Source organism: Opisthocomus hoazin, chromosome 7 (assembly GCF_030867145.1).
Source record: "Opisthocomus hoazin isolate bOpiHoa1 chromosome 7, bOpiHoa1.hap1, whole genome shotgun sequence".
Taxonomy (NCBI): Eukaryota; Metazoa; Chordata; class Aves; order Opisthocomiformes; family Opisthocomidae; genus Opisthocomus; species Opisthocomus hoazin.
Window position 1 is genome coordinate 15,813,740 of NC_134420.1, and position 18,535 is coordinate 15,832,274.

The window sequence follows — 18,535 nt, forward strand, 5'->3', positions numbered from 1 at the left end:
GGCTGGCACCTGCCAGGTGCAGCATCTGACTTCCTTCCGGTTGGGGCATGGAAGTTCATGCAAAAAAACTGATGCACAGTTTGGGGTTTAGTTTGTTTTCTCTGCTTCCAATGCAGCAAAGTCTGAGGAGTTCCCACGGAAACCCTTGGGCCTGGAGCTCTCCCTCAACCCAGTAGCCGTGAAGGGCAATGTGGCAGCCAATGGCCAGAACGGCCGGGTGGGTGAGCACCCCCTGGACAGGGAGCCCCATCCCGACAGAGGTCCCAGGGCGCCAGGAGGAATGATGGCAGTAGAGGCGAGGACTCCCACCCTGCAGGGCAGTGAAGCAGCTGAAGTGACAGACATCCCCCTGCATCCTCCTGGCGGGAGGCTGCTGGGAGAGGAGGGTCGGGTGGAGCCCGCTGGGGACAGGCAGCCACCATCTCTCCTGAGGGCAAGCGAGACGCAGGCCCATCATCACGCCATGCCTCTGGAGCAGCCTGTTCTCACTCCTGCCCGTGCCGTGATGGACCAAGAGTCGGTCTTCCTCCCCGCCCTAGCCGGGCTTGGCTCCTTGGGCTCCTCTCTCCAAAACACACTGAGTCTTCCCGACTCAAGCACCACTGAACTTTCTGCTACGGACCACACGGTATGGCAGCCAAATCCTGCTGTCCCCCCAGTGGGAGAACAAGCCCCTTCCTTTTGCACAGAGACAGTGCTCGACGCACCCCCCCATCCTCTGCCGGACGGCACACGGCAGCTCTCGTCGCAGCACAGCACATCCCCCGAGAGCAAACGCTGGGAGGAGACGGCCGAGAAGTGCTGCAGAGCAGCACTGCTGGACAAAATGGACTTGAAGCGCTTGGCATCCAAAGCTGCGTCCACGGGGGAGCTTGCCTGCCTGCAGCAGAACGGCCCGGGGAGCGGCACCGGCATGCTGCCTGCGCAGGGTCTGGCCAGTGGCAGCGTGCCCGCCTTGTCCAGCAGCGAGTCGGGGGCAGCGGGGCTGGGTGAGAACTACCCTTTCCAGCAGGCACCATCCCCCGCAGGGGAGGGGAACAGCCCCTACACCATTGTCAAAACCACCACTCCCCTCCACCTGGCCCATGGGATAGAGCAGGACTTCTCGAACAGGAAGCAGGTGGCATTGCCTCTGCCAGAGAATGGATGTCCCCTGCCTGCTGCCTCCATGCCACCACCTCTTGTGCTGGACCCGGAAGAGGCAGGTGCCCAGAAAAGCCTCCAGAAACCATTAAACGCACTGCAAGCCCCACGACCCCCCCTGAGCCCCAAACCAAAGTTACCACTGCAGGCTGCCAAATCCTGCTCAGAGAACAGTTTCCTTTCAGGCTCTCCTCCCTTGGCAAAGCTGCCCAAATCGGTGACGTTTTAGTGGGGAAAGGGGGAGGCGAGGGAGAGGAAGCAGGTGCTAAAGCAGCACCCTTGCCCCATTTTCGGGACCCCACTTTCAGCAGGGCTGCGTCGGGGTGACAGCACAGCAGCCATCGCCTGTCGATCTGTGCTTTGGTACGAGTGCCTGGCGAGGAGATGGAGCCGTGACTGCCGGCACCAGGAAGCACCAGCAAATTCAGTTTGCATCTTTCCTGTGGGCAGATTGGAAAACGCTTTCATTTTTTATTCCTCGAAGCTCCCCGAGCCTCACTGCCTATGGGGGGAGAGGCAGGGCTGGCGTATGTGTTGCGTGTTTTCTTCTGCCTTTGCCTGCCTTGGGTAGCCACAGCCATGGAAGCAGACACAAGGCATAGCAGTCCCAAATGCTTTCTTTAAAATGCCTGATCAGTCAGTGCAGCCAACAGTGTGGCTTTCAAAGGCCTTTGTAGCAATAGATCTTTGTTTCTTTTCCCAGTCCCATGGTTGTAGGCAGCAGCATTTTCAGGCAGGGCCGTGGCAACCTGGCAGGGTGCAGGCAGCCCACAGCCTACTCTGTGCAATTCCACGGCAGCGTCCGGCTGTACCCGGCTCCTGGCAAGGTGGTGGATGGTGTCCCGGGGGGGGGGGGGCACGGTTAACAGCTGGTGAGGCCCTGAGAGGTCTCCTTGGTGTGAGCCTGGCGGCGGGCTGCCAGCCGGGTGGTTGTTTCCCAAGTTCTCAAGGTGACAAGGACAGTGATGACGGTCGAGCCTGGTTTGTTGGGCTAAGTGGCCTTTCTGCTGGCCTTTCTCTTGCAGGTCCTGGGCAGCAAGCGGGCTTGCTGCCTTTCCGTTCATTGGCTTAACAGAAAAGGGGCTGCTGCCTTGGTAAACCTCCTGCATTCACTAGCAAGCTGCTGGAGGTGTGATGGTGTCTAATCACGATGCCCAAGCTGAGGTCTTTTTTTACATTGAGCAAGTTAAGTGCTAGGGTGGAAACAGTATAGGAGGTGGGAGAGGGGAGCACATTGTCCAGAACCTGATCTCAGCCCTTCTGGTTTAGCCCACCCAGAAATCAACAATCAAGGCAAGAAACCTGGGCACAGAGGTTTGGAAAATGGTGCACAAGAGCATCAGCGTCACCACAGCCCACTGCTGAGGAGATAACATGATGGGTGCCTATGTGCCCACTTGCCCTTCATGCACCAAGTCCCAGTGGCCTGTCCATCTCGTCCGAAGCCCAGGGTGTGGCTGCTGCATGGCCCAGATGGCTGGAGGCGTGCAGGAACCTGAGGACAGCTCACCCCACTGAAAAAGCTGGTTCAAACTCCTGTTCCCAGTATCCACTTCACCCCCACAGGTGAAGGGACTTCATCAGGAAAGAAGATCAGTTGAAGCAGCAGGAAATAAACTAGTCCAGAGGTGCTGTATTTGAATCTGCTGACCAGAAGGGGTGGCTGCATATGCCACCTTAGGCAGGACTGCAGTTGGGATTCCCATCCCTACAATGGAGACCCCGAGCAAAAGCTCCTTTAAGCTCCAAGGAGACTTTGAAAACTTTTTTTATGTCACAGGCAGCTTCAGTAGCATAACCTGATCTGAAGCCTACCTGGAAGCCTAGCAGAAAACTTCCACTAAATTATGTTGTGGGGTTTATCAGGGTTTGTTGTTTTTATTTTCTTGTGTGCAGGTGGTGGTTTATGTTAGCAGCAGGGAGAGCAGCAAAGGGAACACTCCATCTTTCTTTGGATGTAGCCAGCCAGACCACAGCATCCTCAGCTTCTTTTGCAACCCCATCATCTGCTGAGTCTCCAGCCTTGCCTGTCTTCTCTCTCTCTGCAAAGCAGGGATAACCCTATTAGCTACCTCGCAGGGGTGTTGTGAGGAGTCAAGAGCTGCTCTTTTGAGAAGTGTTGTATGAATGTTTAGTATTTGTGTTTGGAGACACCATGGGTCCTTTGTAGAGCAGCAGTGCTTGAACTGGTTTTAATTTAGAGTACGTTTTTCAGTAACTGTGCAGTAGTTTTAAATCTATTTGTGTGCTAAAATAACTGGGCAATATTTCAGGACAGGTATCAGTTGCCTTTTGCTAGCAGCTCACTGGCCTCTGGAGCTTGCCAGGAAGCAATGAGGGGCATCTAAGGGCTGGTGTACCCTTAGTGGTACCCTTGTGGCTTGTTTTCTGTAGCTTGGCAGGTGGGTCTGTCTTCTCCTTGAAGCACATACAGGCCTCCTGCTATTGAGTCTGAGCCTTTGGCTCACATGTCAAGACCTGACAGAGTCTTTGCCCACTGTGTTGCACGTGTGCTCAGGCTCCTCACCTAGCGTGTCTGCTGGGATGTTTTGCAGTATTTACATTGAAAAAGGTGTTTTGCTCTTGTTTTGGTGAGCTATCAAATGCACAGTACCCATTGTGTGACACTTGGTGCATGGTGTTCAGTAGGATGGGGGGGGGGGGGGGGGGGGGTTCTACCCTTCAACCCCTCATGGGAACAAGTAGCAAGGTCTTCGGTCACCTCCAAGCCTGAGGGAAGCCACCAGCTGGTTTCAGTGACCTTTGGACCAGGCAGACACAGCCTCCCCATTCCCACCAGTGTCCTTGCTGGGAAGGTTGGTCACTGTGCCACCTAAGAAGCTCTTCTCTAAACCACAGTCCCTGAAAGCTGGCCAATTTGTGGGCAAAGTTGTCCAAGCTGGCTGGGAGCCAGAAATGTGCATTGTTTTCCTTGGAGTGATGCTCTCACTTCAGCCCATCAAAGTGTAGTCTACCAGGAGATGACGGAGCCTCTCTCTTTTGCTGCCTCTTGCTGCAGATGAAGATGCAGCCGTGGCATGTCTGTGGCAGCATGGGTGGTCAGGACATGGCAGAGCCTCAGCTCTTTCTCTGGGGATAGGAAGGGAAGGAGAAGGGTGAGGCTGGCACTTCAGCAGGATGAATAACTGACCCAAGCCACTTGTACCCCTGCCCCAGCCTCCTATAATGGCCTCAACCCCTTAGCAAAAGCCACTTGCTGCAAGCAAACTCAGGAGTGCAGCGCCCCCCCCCCCCCCCCCCCCCCCCCCCCCCCCGCCTTGGGATGACTGGCCTCACTGCCCTCCAGGGAGTTTTAAAGAAGATGACGTTGCAGGTTTGGGGTGGGGGGGTTTTTTGAGTTTGTAACGGAGCAGTTTGAGTGGCTGTGGCACTGCGGGGACCAGCACTGAGGACTGGCTTCGGCATGGGACGGTGGTTGAGGTCAGGGGCTCTCAGCCATGCACTTTGAGAGCCCCACTAGCATCTGCTTTTCTTTTTAATTGCTATTTTTTGTTTACAGCGTGGAATGCTTCCTCCATGACTTCTAATGTATTATAATTATTACTTTAAGAACATCATTTTCATGTCTGTGTTTTTTTTCGTTTTTGTGTTTTACTTTGTAATGGAAGTTGGGGGAGGGGGAATCATTCCTTTTTATACTGATGCAAATGGACTCCAGAGTATGTGATGCTGTGTTTGACATGGTTGTTAATGATAACAGGTAAAGAAGTTTAGCATAAAATCAGACTCCATGAGGTTTCTTACGGCAACAGATGCTGCAGCGACCCTGGTTGCCTTCTCCTGCTGGCTTTCAGCTTGACTCATTAGATGTGCTTCCGCTGTGACGGGTCCAACTCACCCCATCTCTGCCTTCCTCCTTGCTTTTCTACTGCAGTTGAACGCAAGCAGCCCCAGCAGCGGTGGAAAGGAGACTGCTCCTTTCTACATACTTCTGTACTCTCCTGGCTCACTGCGCCAAGGGCAGCATCTTGCCCCCAGCTCCTGGGCACCCCTTCTGCCACACGGCCGGTGCCCAGCAGCCCCACTGTGGCCTTCTTTTTTGGTGAGATTTCAGGTTTTGAGTTTGTTTTCCTGCCCGGGGGCAGTGCTGGGAAGACTGGAGGGGAGGGGGAGCTGGTGGACACAGCTCCTCACACAGCGGGTGGGCAGCTGGGTGGGACGCACCATGCCTCTGTGCAAGTCAGGACTGAGTCATGCTTATGCCAGGCACCGGGAGCATGAGGCGGAGCTGCTCACAGCTGAAAATGGATTTTTAAAAGCTGTGAGCAGCACCTCTGACACACCAGATCTCACAGCTTGTGTTTCCTGCACTTAGATGACCACAGGACTGTTGGCTTCATGGTGTCATATTTGGGCAGTATTCTGGTTTCCCCTAAGACAAAGCTGCCATTTGGTATTTAAGCCACTTCGTCATGGTAAATGCAGGGTCACCTGTCTCTACCAGAGCAGCACAGAGGGCACAAAGACTGACAGCAAAATGGAGGGGCCAGGATTAGTTAACCACGATCTTAGGATTTAAGGGCAGCACAAGGAAATGTTGCATCCCTGTGCATCACCCAGTGGGTGCTGTAGGCTGGTGCTCCTGCTTGTCGCAGTGCTCTGCCTCACCTAAGAGACCATCCAGCAACAGAAAAAGCTCCTACCTTGTTCTCTAGTGTTAGCTCAGTTACGTTAACTGGTAAAAACCTGGTCTGCAATCCTGTGAGAAAATAAGGAGCACCAGTAAGCACCACCGCAGAGCAGCAGTGCAGTGAGCCTGCAGCTCTGGGCACACCCACCATACCATTTCACTCTGGATGCCAGCCCAGGGATGCTCTCACCAGCACAGCTGGGACATCCACGGCTGGAGTGAAGCAAACCTCATCCTTACTATGCCCACAAGCAACCCAGCTGCACAAGCTGCTCTGTGTCACCTGCTGGCCAACAGCCCTGGGGAATCTGCTGGCTTTCAGGCAGCGCAGAGGAAGCAGTTGGTTGGGACCGGCTTTGAACCACTGCGGCAGTTACCTACGTGACAGGCATCGTGAGGTTTAGGATACAGCATTTATCCAACCGCTGGGACAGCTTCAGCTCCACCCTGCCAGGGAAGGAGCAGAAGTGTCCAGAAAGGCAGGGTTTCCCCCAGGGAAGGCAAATCGTGCTGGGTTGGAGGGACATGGCAGGCAGAGTCCTGTTCCTCTCTGAAACAGTGTCGGTTGGATTGGTCATAGGAAAAAAGAAAAATAAATAAAAAATGGAGTAAGATGTTGCTTAACTGTCATCCTTGGGCCCCGCGCCCCATGCATGCGCCTGGCCATGGACTGGCTGTGGCAGGGTGCTCTCACCCTGCCCCTGCAGAGACTGGGGACAGGCAGGGCTCCCCAGCATCCCCTGAGAGCATCCTCCGGCTAACGCAGGAGCCACAGCGGTACCCAGCCCTGAATGGGTGCTGAACAGGGGTACCAGGTAGGGTCTGGGGGCTCAGCTCAGTGACAACATGTCAAGCACCCACTGCAGAGAGTCCTCCCCAGCGGGAGGCCACCCCTGGGACTTGCCCGCCCCGTAAGCCTAGGACCTCCATCCCTTACTGCAGAAGTGGAAGACCTCAGGGTAGACACAAGCCATGCCTACTGTCCAGCCTAGGCCAAATGCCCAGCCTCCAGCTGGTGCCAGCAACAGCAAGTCACCAGCATGCTTTCCTGCTGCAGGAAGTCCCAGCACGGGAGGTACTGGTGTCCTCAGGGGGATGGGAGTGCAGACAGCCACTGCAACAGGCGAGCAGCACCACTCACCCCCTCTTATGCCCGCAAGGACCTGGGTGCTGCTGTCAGGGGACCAAGAGCAGGACAGCTGTGTAGTCCCAAATCCAAGCTTACTCATACCCATTTGCTGTACAGCACTGGGACCAGTGGCAAATGAACACTGCAGAAGGTATTAAGGCTGCTGCTTAAATCCTAATGGCCTTGTGAGCAGGGACTGGTCCTCCCACTGTCTCTACCTCCACTCTTCGCATTCACCAGTATTCCCATTAAATCCCCCCCCTTTCCCTGATGAAGCCACTGCTCTTGGCACAGCTTTCAGACAACCCTTAACACCAGCTCGCCGGCTGCCAGGGCTGGTCCTTGCCCAGAAACCCCTCCAACGCAGACCGACAAGCCCTGCTCTGGTGCCTTGGCAGCCCCCTACGGCTCCTGTCCCATGAACAGGCAACGCAGCAGCACCAGGAGCTGGGACAGGCAGGCAGCCACGTCTTGCCCGGTCACTCGGCAGCTCTCTGCCCAGCCACAGCCGCACTCCTTATCCTCCCTGCCCAACACCACCAAGAGCTCAGCAACCTTGCTGCACACCTCCGCCATACCTCAGCGAGTCAGCACTGAATAACTGATGCTAAGTGGAGCCTGGAGCAGAGCCAAGCCGAGGGAGGGAGCAAGGCTTTGGGCTGTTGTAGGCTCTGGTCCCAGGATGCAGTGCGGGGAGAGAGATGGGTGTGCTGTGTCTGGAGCTCTGCGCCCCAGCCTATTTGGCAGAGGCAGTGCCAGAGTTCAGCTGGGCCTGGGACTCTTGCCCACTTCAGCCTGCTGTGCTGCACGCCTGGTGCTGTGCATGCTGTGTGCTCTTTGGTGCTGCAGATGGGCTGCGGCAGCAGTGGCTGGAGCTGGGGAGCAGAGCAAGGGCACGCAGAGCGTGCAGCCCCCAGCCCCAGCAGCCTTGGCTGGGGCCAGTACCTTAGCTCTGCTAAACCACAGACCCTGTGCTCAACCCGCAGAGAGAGCAAGGCTCACCTGCCATAGGGGGAACAGAGCTGTGCATCGGGCCAGCCCCATCTGCTTGTCCCAGTTACCACCAGTTGCTGGTGGCTAGGATGTTTGCTGTCACACCATCCTCTGAGCAATGCCACCCCCTTCCTACAGGACATCATTGCGTATAAACCAGCACACGGAAAAAATAACAACCCAGCAGCTGAAGAGACACAGGTCTGACACCTTCCCAAACCATCTCCCAAATCCTACAACCTCAGCAGCCAAGGAAGCCCCCAGGGCCTACATCTGCATCCTCATGGTTGCGAGGCAATCACTCACCTAAATGGATGTGGGCACCACAACAGCACTGGAGATAAGAAAACCAGAGCTGAAAAAACTCGGTCAACATCTCGCCAGGAGACACAGCAGCTGATCCCACTGCATGAGCATCCCTACTCACTGGCAGCAGTTACAAAAGAGCCCAAGATACGGATGGAGATGGCGTTGAAGGCACACATAAAGCCACAAGTCCAAGGTATTGGAGTCACTTAAGCCTGGCTTATTTAGCCCTATTCTGTAAAGTAAAACAGACTCTTCCCAAGACACTGAGAAAGGCTAACTGTAAGTAACTTCCATCTTTGCTCCAAAACTGGTATGAGGTCCCTAGAGCTACCTGCGGATGGATGGGGTGCAATACCACAAGGCCCTGCTTCCAACCACCCCATTAAGAGCCTTGGCCACTCTGGTGCCCTGGAGGCCACTTGGCCCAGTCCATGCCAGAGCCCTGCTACTGGGGTATCCCTCAGGCAGGCAGCTGCTTGCAAAAGCTCGTTCTTGGGTGCCTTTGCTTAGCTTTATAGCTCCTGATGGAGTCAAGGAGAAGTGACATGGAAGTACCGCTTGCACTGGAGTGGTCTGCAGCAGTGGACTGGACTGTAGTCCAGAAGGGAAACCTAGTCTACTCCTCCTTACCCAACCACACTGCCAGTGAGCAAGACAAGGCCAGCATCGAGCCAGGTCTGCTCTGCAAAACAGCCTTTCACTCAGCTACCCCCCATCTCTCCTCTCAGGTCCTCTCCAGCAATGAGTCATTGCTGCCAGCTCCTGCAAACTCAACCCAGATGCTTGCCAAAGCCTTCAGCAAGCATGACGTGCTCATCTGTTTTGGAGTCACCATCTCTGCTGGCTTAGGAAAATGCTCCTGTGGAAGCCCTCACTGACCAAATGGCATGAGATCTGTTCCAGCACTTAATCAGCGACTTTAAGGACTTGTAAGCAATTTTGTCAGTTGACTCAGCTGTGATGTCACTGGAGCCCCAATCCCTCTGTAACAGGGTGTGGGGCGCTTGAATGATATGGGAGAGAAAAGCTCATACGTCAGTCCTGAGACATCTGGACCTGACCAGACCTCCACAGCTATTCCATCATTTAAGTACATGTTCAAAGGGGCCTGGTGAAAAATGGGATAAGCTCTAATTGCAGAAGAGCACCAGGTTCCTAGCGCAGTAATACCACCAAGCAAGGGCCCCCATGTTAACCCACCCGCTGTTAAGGCTTTTAGTCATCTTCTAGAAGAACGAAGAAGCCTTGCCCTCTGCCCTGCCTGAAGTTGCGCACAAGCTGCCAACTTAGGAACAAAACCCATACTTCCAGGCTTCAGACCTGAAAAAGGCTGAGAGGTTTTCTGGGAGCCTCTGGGCCAGCCCCACCATGTAACACCAGACACGGCAGCTTCAGCGCTCATCTGGCATGGTGACAGGCACTGCTGCAAATAGCACACCCCAGCTAAAGGCAAGGCAGCTCTTCCCTTGGGTACCTTCTCCCACTCGAGCTGGGATCAGCCCTTCTCCTGCAGGAACCCGGTGCCAGGCAGCTGCAGCCAGGATGGGGGCTGTGCCCCACCGCAGTTCAAAGCAGGCAGGTACAAAGAGCAAGCCGTTAGCACATGTCCTGTCTTGCCCAGGCCAAAAGCAAAGGCAGCAACTCCAGGCAGCACTGGAGTGTAATTCTGCTGCTGCCCAGCGTGACGGAGGATGAGAAGCAGGCGGGGGGCTGCCTGCACAGATGCTGAGAAACCCTGGGTGGGCTGTGGCTTTGTGCCGGGGTGACCCGGGTTTCTGCATGGGCTTTGCCATGCGAAGCGTGTGCCTCGCACACTGCCCTCGCTGCTCCCAACCCCGCCGGCCTCAGCTGCCGATCCCAGCTCCTCTGCACGCCTGGGCTAGCCCCTGCAGAATGGCTCCCCGCCACACTTCGCTGGATTACCTTGCCTCTTTGATGCTCTTAATTCTGGATGCCAGCTAAATTAGCCTGTGCAATAGCTTGGGAGAGGGAAAGGCAGCAAACACCCAGCCGCCCGCTGCACTGAGTGCAATGAATCCTCTTGGCTCTGCAAGCAAAAGGCACGTGGGAGAAGCCAGTCAGACCCCAGGCAAAAATCTGAAAGGAGCAGCACTGAGCGAAGACGGGGTTCCCAACACATTAGCCCTTATCCAAAATACTCTTACCCACTCTAAACCCAAGGGCTGTAAGTGTGAATCCTTTAGTCTTAGTTGCTGAGCAGGCAGACAGCCGTCTGCAGTGCAGGAGAGCCCTTCTGCTCCATGCTCACCAGTAATTAAGCCGTGCACAGGGCTGATGAGGATTTGCATACCATTATACACTGCTGACAGACTGGAGCAGCCCAAGGTATACGTGCTATGCAGGTGCTAGCGTTACCTAGGTGCTGGAAAGGAGCAGAAAGGCCTAATTCCACCTCTGGAGCAAATAAGCATTTGGGAGGTGCTGTGCCAGAAAGAGCTGCCTGGGGAAAAAAAAAAAAAAAAAAATCAAGGAAGCAACAAACTGGCACCAGCTGAGGTGAACCCAGCTCTCAGATCTCCCCCCTGATGCTTCTTCCCTTCCAGGCATCGCATCTGAGGCCATAAAAAAAAAAAAACAACACACCCCACAAGGACTAGCTTGAAAGCAAAACATCCAGGGCAGTGCCAAGGACAGGCCTGGGCTGGTTGCACTCTTCCACCACACCAAAACTTGGGGCCAGCAAAGAGTTTCAGGTGGGCTGGAGGGGACGGCGAGATGACGACTTGGTGGAGACAAAGACAGCTCTTTCCCTGAACGGTACGTGACCCTGATCATCTTCACGATCTACAGCATGACCTTGGTTCATGGAGAGCAAATCTCAGCACTCTTCCCTCCCCACTGTGCCACCAGCAATCCTCCCAGAGCACCAGCAGCAGCTCCCTCTGGAAGGACAACACAGCCATCAAGACGGTTTGTCGAGACCATCAAATAATAATTTACTGTGATTCAATCTGTGGCTTTGTACAGTTGCCGGGGTGGGAGGAGGCCAAAGGAGGAAGGGATGGGAAAAGGAAAAAAAAAGAAAAAAAAAAAAAAAAAAAAGAAAAAAGTCGTTTGCCGCAGGCTTGGGTGAAGTGTGAGACAGTCCTTGTAGGGGCTCATGCTCCCCCGTCCTCTTCCTCCTCCTCTGCCTCTACCCCTCCCCCTATACTCCTCCCCTGAATCCGTTTGCTTCTTCCTTCGCTTCACCTCTTTCCTTGCGCTCTGCACAGTGGGAACCTCTCCAAGACATGGTCCAGTCAGCTGAAACCAGAAAAGGACACTCATTAGCACCCATTCATGGCCGGGACCAATGGGGGCTGTTCCCGTTCCCCACTCCTCACAGTGCGGGATGACCCTGCTAGTCCCCACGGAGGGAAAGCAAAGGGCTACACACGTCTTGGAGGTCTGCACCTGGCTCAGCAAAGCATCTGCACGCGTGCTGAAGGGAACAAGCAAATGGACTGCAGAGTGATGGGTTAGCCTCAGGCTCGCCAGACCTTCTGCCTCTGCCCAAACCTTGTTGTGACAAGGGACAGTGTTTGGCAAGATCTTTATCCTTCCTCCAGGGATAACAAGAACCAAAGTGAGTCCAGAGCAAAGGCAGTCAAATCTCCCTGGCTCCCCAGCCACACCCACACCCTTCTCCTCCCCAAAACTCAGCCTTGTTTCTCTTTTTGTGCCCTGATGTTCCTCCCTCTCTGCTCTTGGCCACGGCAGCTAGAAAAAGCTGGGATATCTGGGTGTCCAGTTTCTGCCTGAGCAGAAAAAGATGTGGGCAACTCACAGCACACACTCTCTTAACAGAGGGGAATATTTCCAAGACTCCTTTCCACCCCTTCTTGCCCTTCTTTTTGAAGGCCCTGCTCATAACTGGCTCCTGGCAGTCAGTGCAGGGATGCAGCCGCGTTCGCCCAGCCCATGCCGTCAGCTGGGAGCCAGGGCAGGAAGCGGGCCCCGAGCTCACATCCTCATCCGGAGGAAATGCTCCTGAACATCTGGAAGACCCAAACGTCTGGAAAACCTCCCTTAGCAATGATAAGTGTGCTGGGCTCAGCCCCCAGTAGAACTCACGCACCTCGGCTGGGAGCAGAGGGGTGGGGTGCTCGGGTGTTTTTTTGCAAATAGGAAGCAAATGCTGCCAGCATTTCAGGTTTTTTCCTTCCCCCCCCCGGGAAGATCTCTGCTGTGTTCATGGCCTTTGGCTCAAAAAGTGACAGAGGAAAACCAGCTGCCCACCTCCACCTACAGCGAGACCCTCTTAGCACCAATTATGGACACAATGTACTTCTCTTTAGGACTCCAGCAGTTCCGTAAAGGGGTGAAGGGCTAGTCCGGGTGCTTGGACGACTCCCCAAGAGGCATTAAGGGCAATGTTCGTGTAGGCTTTTCTCCTACACTTCAGTCCCAGATGTCCTTAGATGTAGATCTCCCCGGTGCACTCACTCCCAGTTGCCTCTCTTTCTGCACTTCTGCCATGGAAGGAGCTAGTTACACAGCCAGATGTTCCCAGGCGTTTGGCTTAAGGCCACCCAGCTCACACAGGGACACCAATAGGAGCTCTCCCTCACTGCTACCCAGCAGGATTGCAGTGATTTAAATAAACTCATAATTAAAAAAAAAAAAAAAACAACAAGAAAAAGAAGAAAAACAGGCACATGAACAATCTGAAAAAACACTGTTACTGGCTCCAGCACACACCATTTATAAAAACAAAACAGCCCCCTTATGGCTAATTCTCAACATTGCATCAGTTCCAAATAACCCAGGGGATGTCTCTAATGCGGAACACTATTCTGAGTAACACAGGACTTTCACAGTGAAACAGGTCTGCTTTGAGGCTTTAGGACGGGGCAGTTTACACAAGAGCATTAGGAGGCAATGCACTCATCCAGTTCTTCACCTGAACTCTTCTAGGACCCGTCTGGTGAACACACAATGAGCCGCAGACTTTCAACGCCAGCTTAACTCCTCTTTCAGAGGGGCAGTGTGGGAAGGAGCTTTCCCAGGGAAAGCACAACAAAACACGTATTTTTTTTTTTATTCAGTTCTGTAGAATTATTTCCCCACAAAATGAAGGCAAAAAATAAACAACTCTTTCCTCCTACACAGTTCCTCAGGAAAGTGGGAATTTTGACTTACCTATGTTTTGACAGAAAAATGCTATTTCAGTCAAAAGGTGTTTCATGAAAAAATACCCATTGCTGAAATTGTTTCTGCTGCATTTGTTTGCAGACGAGTGCATCTGCAGTCACCTGCTGCTCTGCTTCCAATACAACCCCCGCTGCACCCCATCTCCTGCTTCCAAAACTCACCATAGTCACGATATCACACATTTACAGTTCATGCAGCCGGGGCCGCTCTCATCTGGGGGGTTCAGCTTGCGCAGCTTGTGCTGACGGATCTCCCGCACCAAGGTGTAGAAGGCATCTTCAACACCCTGGAAGAAAAGCATCGCTTGAAGTAGCAGCCCACTTTGAGAGGGGACAGTGAGAGAAGAGAGGGCTCTGCTCCCCAGCTAGGTACCCCTAGCGCTGTCTTCCAGCAGTGCAGATTGCAGAGTTAAAGGCATGTAACCAAGCTAGGAAGACGAACCACGATCTTAGCATGGCCCCTGAACAGAGAGCAAGATTGAATGAGCAACCACGAGGCCAAAGGAGCTCTTAATTCCTCGAGATTCATCAGCTTTCAGCAGCCTGAATGAGGTCGACCACCCAAGAGAAAAGCCACCACTAGACCACTGAAGGCATCAGATGCTGCATCTCCATCTCTATGCTCTGGGAACCCCACATGATCCTTCCAGCCCTGGTATATTCTGCCTGTAGGTCTGCCAAAACAGACCATGGATGAGGTTAGACAAGTCCCCTGAGCTAAGGTGACCTGCAGTGACTATGGGGGTTATTGCAGAGCCTTGGAGAAAGCCCCAAGAAGTCATCTTCCCTTCACTGCTGCCAGAACATGAATTATGTGCTTCTCCAGATCAGAAGCTCAAGCCTGGACAGTGGAGGGATCATTCTGATGGAGCATTTAGCTTTGAGGAAGCAATTAACCCCGGCCCTTGCACCCATCTGTCTGCAAGGTGGTGTATGCCCATTCCTGCCTCTCAGGACAGCACTGGAGAAAAGAGAAGAAAATGAAGATTTTGCTTAAAACCCTCCTCCTACCTGTCTGGTTTTGGCAGATGTTTCTATGTAGGGGATCCCGTAACTCCGGGCCAGGTCCTGTGCTTGCCGGGTCTCCACTGTCCGGGCTGGTAGGTCACATTTATTTCCTACCAGTACCATGGGAACATCATCTGAGTCTTTGACCCTCTTGATCTGCTCCCTGCAAAAGTGCCAAAGTGAAGGCAGAAAAGGCATTAGGGGGCAGCTCCAGGACACTCCCCACCAGCTTTCTTCATAAAGAATTAACAGCCTTGCTTCATTCCTGCCAAGTGTCTTGTGCTGGGCTTTCAAGAGAACGTAAATGATCATGGCATGAGTAAACAGCAAAACAGTTACAACACTTTCGGAAATGAAAACTGAATAACATACTTCTGCTCTTTAAATGCAACTGTTTACAAAACAACTTCAAATTATGACAATCTATATTAAGACATGAGCTTAAGATAGTTTAAGCTGGTTAAAAATGAACACTCCAGCAGTTATTTGTGTTACTTCCAACATTTTAGATCAAGTAATCCCTCTGAATGGGGTTTAAAAAAAAAAAAAAAAAAAATCACCTACAACCAGAATTTGCTGATCTGATAAACCAGGTTTTGGCAGCCATAACCTTTTCTGCAGATGTACAGGCAATATTGCTTCCTTTCAGCTTAATTCAGGTCACTCAAAGTTGAGAAACCAACTGGGAAGCAAAAAAGCTGTAATGTTCGCTTCTTCATTCCAACCTCAGATTTAAAACTAGGTGGGCAAGGATGAGATCTACCACTTCTAAAAATCTTAAAGGCCATTATGACCACAAACAATCCATTCAGTTCCCTCCTGATAGATAATAACTTCCTTTGCATAATAAATCATTTAACTTCAGATGCAAAACAGCTTTTTTTTTCCTTGCTCATGCATTCAGAACATTTAACATTGATTTGTTTAACTAATAAAAGCATTATTTAAAACGCTGATTTCTGCATTTTAATTGAATTCAAATTTCCATCCAAAAGCAGCTGGACACATATCACACACACACAAAAAAAAAAAAATCAATCATCTTTTTTTAATGTAGTAGAACATAGAAATGAAGTCTGACTGTATGTATGATATGCCATACAGCCACTTAAATGTTCCATGTAACATCCTGATCAGCAAACACAAGTACTAAATTTAGTGCACAGGCTACACTTAGCTGGAAGGAGATACCTCCTAATGGTTACTAACCAGGGAAAGCCAGCATTTCCCTGGCGAGTATTCTTTTAAAAGCACAAACACAAAGAGCACAGGCAAAGGAGATGAAAGCCGGTGATTTACATCATGATTAAAACCTTGCAATCAAGTCATCCTGTGAGTGATTCACAGGCACCAGCCACAGCACAAGGATGAATGCAGCTGAATCCCTCAGGTGCTTCAGGAAAATCCCATCCTTTGTCTGCCGGTTCAGCTAAAACAAGCCAAATTAGTCCACCCGTATAGTTATTACACTGAACACACCTGCTAGCCAAAGAGCGAGACATCGACAGCTCGGAGCAGCGCGTCTGACTACGGACCAAGGAAGGGCTGTGCCTGTGCTCGGAGGATTATCTGGGACCTAGGTTTATGACAGGGGACTGGTGTACACAGTCCCTTGGTGGGCAGCGGACAGAGCAGGGACAGGCAGAGCCATCTGTCACATCCTCTGCAAGTGCCTCCTGTCACAGTCAAGCCTCAATAACAGGCATGAAGCAGAGAGATCACTCCCTAACCTAGCATTTGGATAAACAGGGAAGACTCCTGCTGCGTTTATATCATCTCCTTGACTTTCCAGCTCTGCAGGGGTGATGGCAGCAGTGGGGAGAAGTGGGACGGGTAACCTGGGTGCAGTCAAAGCAGGACCACGCTGGGATGGGGTCCCTGCTCTGCCACTGGCCCCCCAGTACATCCTCGTGGGCAAGAGACCTCATCAGGGCTCTGACTTTCCTCCTGCTCTGTCTTTGCCCTGATTGAAACCGAGCTCCAGTGGGGCAGGACTGCCTCTCCCCCCTCTCCCCATGTGCATGCGGCTGGCAGGCCGGAGCCTCGCCACAACGGCTGCCAGTGGGGGAAGCAGCCCTCGCTGCCCTTCCCAGCCTCCTCTCCCAGCAGAAGTCGCTGAGATCGATTGCACTAACAAAGCAATTCCATTAATTAGGGAGGGAAGGGGGGGGGGTCATAGAAGATCAGCTCTCTCTTTAGTCACCATAAACACTTAAACATTACATTACCGAGTCCCCAGAGGCCACAAGCAATCCCTTCGGGTGGGTTTTATTGGAGTCACTGACATTAGCCGTCTGCTCCATCACTTCCCTGGGGAATGGCCACTTGAGCTGTCTTTGCTGGCAGCCAGTGCTTCCACTGCGGGGCCTGATCTAAAAGGGGGGGCAGGAGGGTGCAGCGGCAACACCTTCCCTTTGCACAGGGCATGAGGGAAGGGGCCCTTCCCAGGACACCAACCTGTACTGGTGAATATCTTCAAAGGATTTGGTGTTGTTGATAGCAAAGACGCAGAGGAATCCTTCCCCTGTTCTCATGTACTGGTCTCTCATGGCACTGTACTCCTCTTGCCCTGCTGTATCCAAGATGTCTAACAAGCAGGTCTCTCCATCAATGACGACTTGCTTTCTGTAGGAATCCTGCAGGCCAGGAAAGGGAAAGAAAGAGAGGAGAATGCATTATGGGAGGGCTCAGGTCTGGCAAAGCAAAGGGGTGCAGTGAGTGCATCCCTGGGAAGATGCCAGGTCATGTTCTGCCTGGGTTTAGATCTCATTAAACAGCCAACTCAATCTGTTTCACAAATGGGAGAGAAAGCAAAAAGAAGAAAAAGAAGGGGAAAAAAAGGGAAAAAGGGAGCAGCTGAGCAGGTTTCCTCATCTCTGGCAAAGCCACAGAGAAGACAGCCCGTGGCTTGCTCTCTGCGTTTCCAGCCCTGCCTCTGGCAGACCAGGGGCAGCTTTGTCTCTACCACACTGCATAGCCCTCGACAACTATTTTCCTAAGCTTTATTTAGTCCCAGCTAATCCCTTCTACGGCTTCCCTGCCTGGGAGCTAGAAGGGGACATCAGAAAAGGTGGCTCCAGCCAGCCAGGGCTTCTATCCTCCATCTATGATTACAGCGCTGGAAGGTGCTTAAGATCACCTGGAAATCCAGCACTTCCAACACCTCTCAGATCAGGCACGAGGGGATATGCCACCAGTAAGGCTGCAAACTGGGCTTGATGGTAAACCTCTTCTTCAAACGTGAGGAAAAAAAATAAATACATATCATGCTGTGAGAAGGTGTCTCCCACAACCAGTCTGTGCCCAGTGGGCTCCAGGAGAGATAAGGACTACCCACGCAGGTCCTTTGAAGTTGGGTGTTTTCCCCGCAGCAGAGGCAATCGCAACTTATTGCAGATGTGAGAAGGCATGGAAATCACCTAGGGCATCCCTCAAAAGGCTTCATTTTCAAGGCAGGCTCCTCAAAGCACGACTCCTCCCCATCATGCCTCTCCCCTGTGCCTGGTCTCATCAGCAGAGATGCTGCTGGGGCAGCCCCTGCACAGAGGAACAGCCTCATCCCTCTCCGACAGCCACCCTCTGCCCCCCATCCAGCAGCCATCCCCCAGGTACAGCGCAGCATCCTTGACGAGATCAAGAGAACAAAGGCAAAAAACAAAGGTATGAAAAAGGTGCAAGTCACCAATATGACCATGACATCGCTTTGCAGCTGCTTGCAGAGGCTACAGCTGCAGTTTAAAATTAATTCAAACGTCTGCTGCTCTTCCAGCGACAACAACAATGTTATCAGATGAGCTTTGCAGGTCTGCACACAAACAGCCAACGCAGCAAAGGTCACCGACAGGACCAGCAGCCGCACGGAAAGGGAATGGGGCCAATACAGCCTCTGCCCTTTGCTTCATTACTACAACCACCTCATCTACTGGGGCTAATTAAAGTCTTTCCTCCCCTTGTAGAAAGGGCCACGAAATCAGAGGAGATGAGATCTGCTCTGCCACAACCTTCTCAGCCATGCCTTCCCAAAAAGGGGACTGCCTACACACCGGGAATAAGCGTGCAGTGATGGGCTGGCTTCCAGCCAACCGGCAGGCTGTCCTGCAGGGATGTGCTCCCATTTCTAATCAATAATGTATCTGGAGCCTCCTCCTG

The 18,535-nt window shown here is 52.7% G+C and overlaps 2 protein-coding genes across 13 annotated transcripts in view; one reads left to right on the plus strand and one right to left on the minus strand.

The window, feature by feature from the left end:
- Positions 1 to 2,506, plus strand: part of LOC104335353 (USP6 N-terminal-like protein) — an 81,666-nt gene extending 79,160 nt beyond the window's left edge. For all 12 annotated transcript variants that reach the window (XM_075425636.1, XM_075425635.1, XM_075425629.1 and 9 more), the window contains one exon: positions 117 to 2,506. In XM_075425636.1, coding sequence (XP_075281751.1) covers positions 117 to 1,372 — 1,256 coding nt within the window. In that variant the 3' untranslated portion in view covers positions 1,373 to 2,506. The remainder of the gene's footprint in view (positions 1 to 116) is intronic.
- Positions 2,507 to 11,157: 8,651 nt separating this feature from the next.
- The window catches only part of HRAS (HRas proto-oncogene, GTPase), a 48,795-nt gene continuing 41,417 nt past the window's right edge, over positions 11,158 to 18,535 (minus strand). Inside the window, exons 3-6 of the mRNA XM_075425645.1 lie at positions 16,844 to 17,022; positions 14,390 to 14,549; positions 13,541 to 13,665; positions 11,158 to 11,489 (exon numbers count right to left, since the gene is read on the minus strand). Of these exons, the coding sequence (XP_075281760.1) occupies positions 13,546 to 13,665; positions 14,390 to 14,549; positions 16,844 to 17,022 (459 nt within the window). The 3' untranslated portion in view covers positions 11,158 to 11,489; positions 13,541 to 13,545. The remainder of the gene's footprint in view (positions 11,490 to 13,540; positions 13,666 to 14,389; positions 14,550 to 16,843; positions 17,023 to 18,535) is intronic.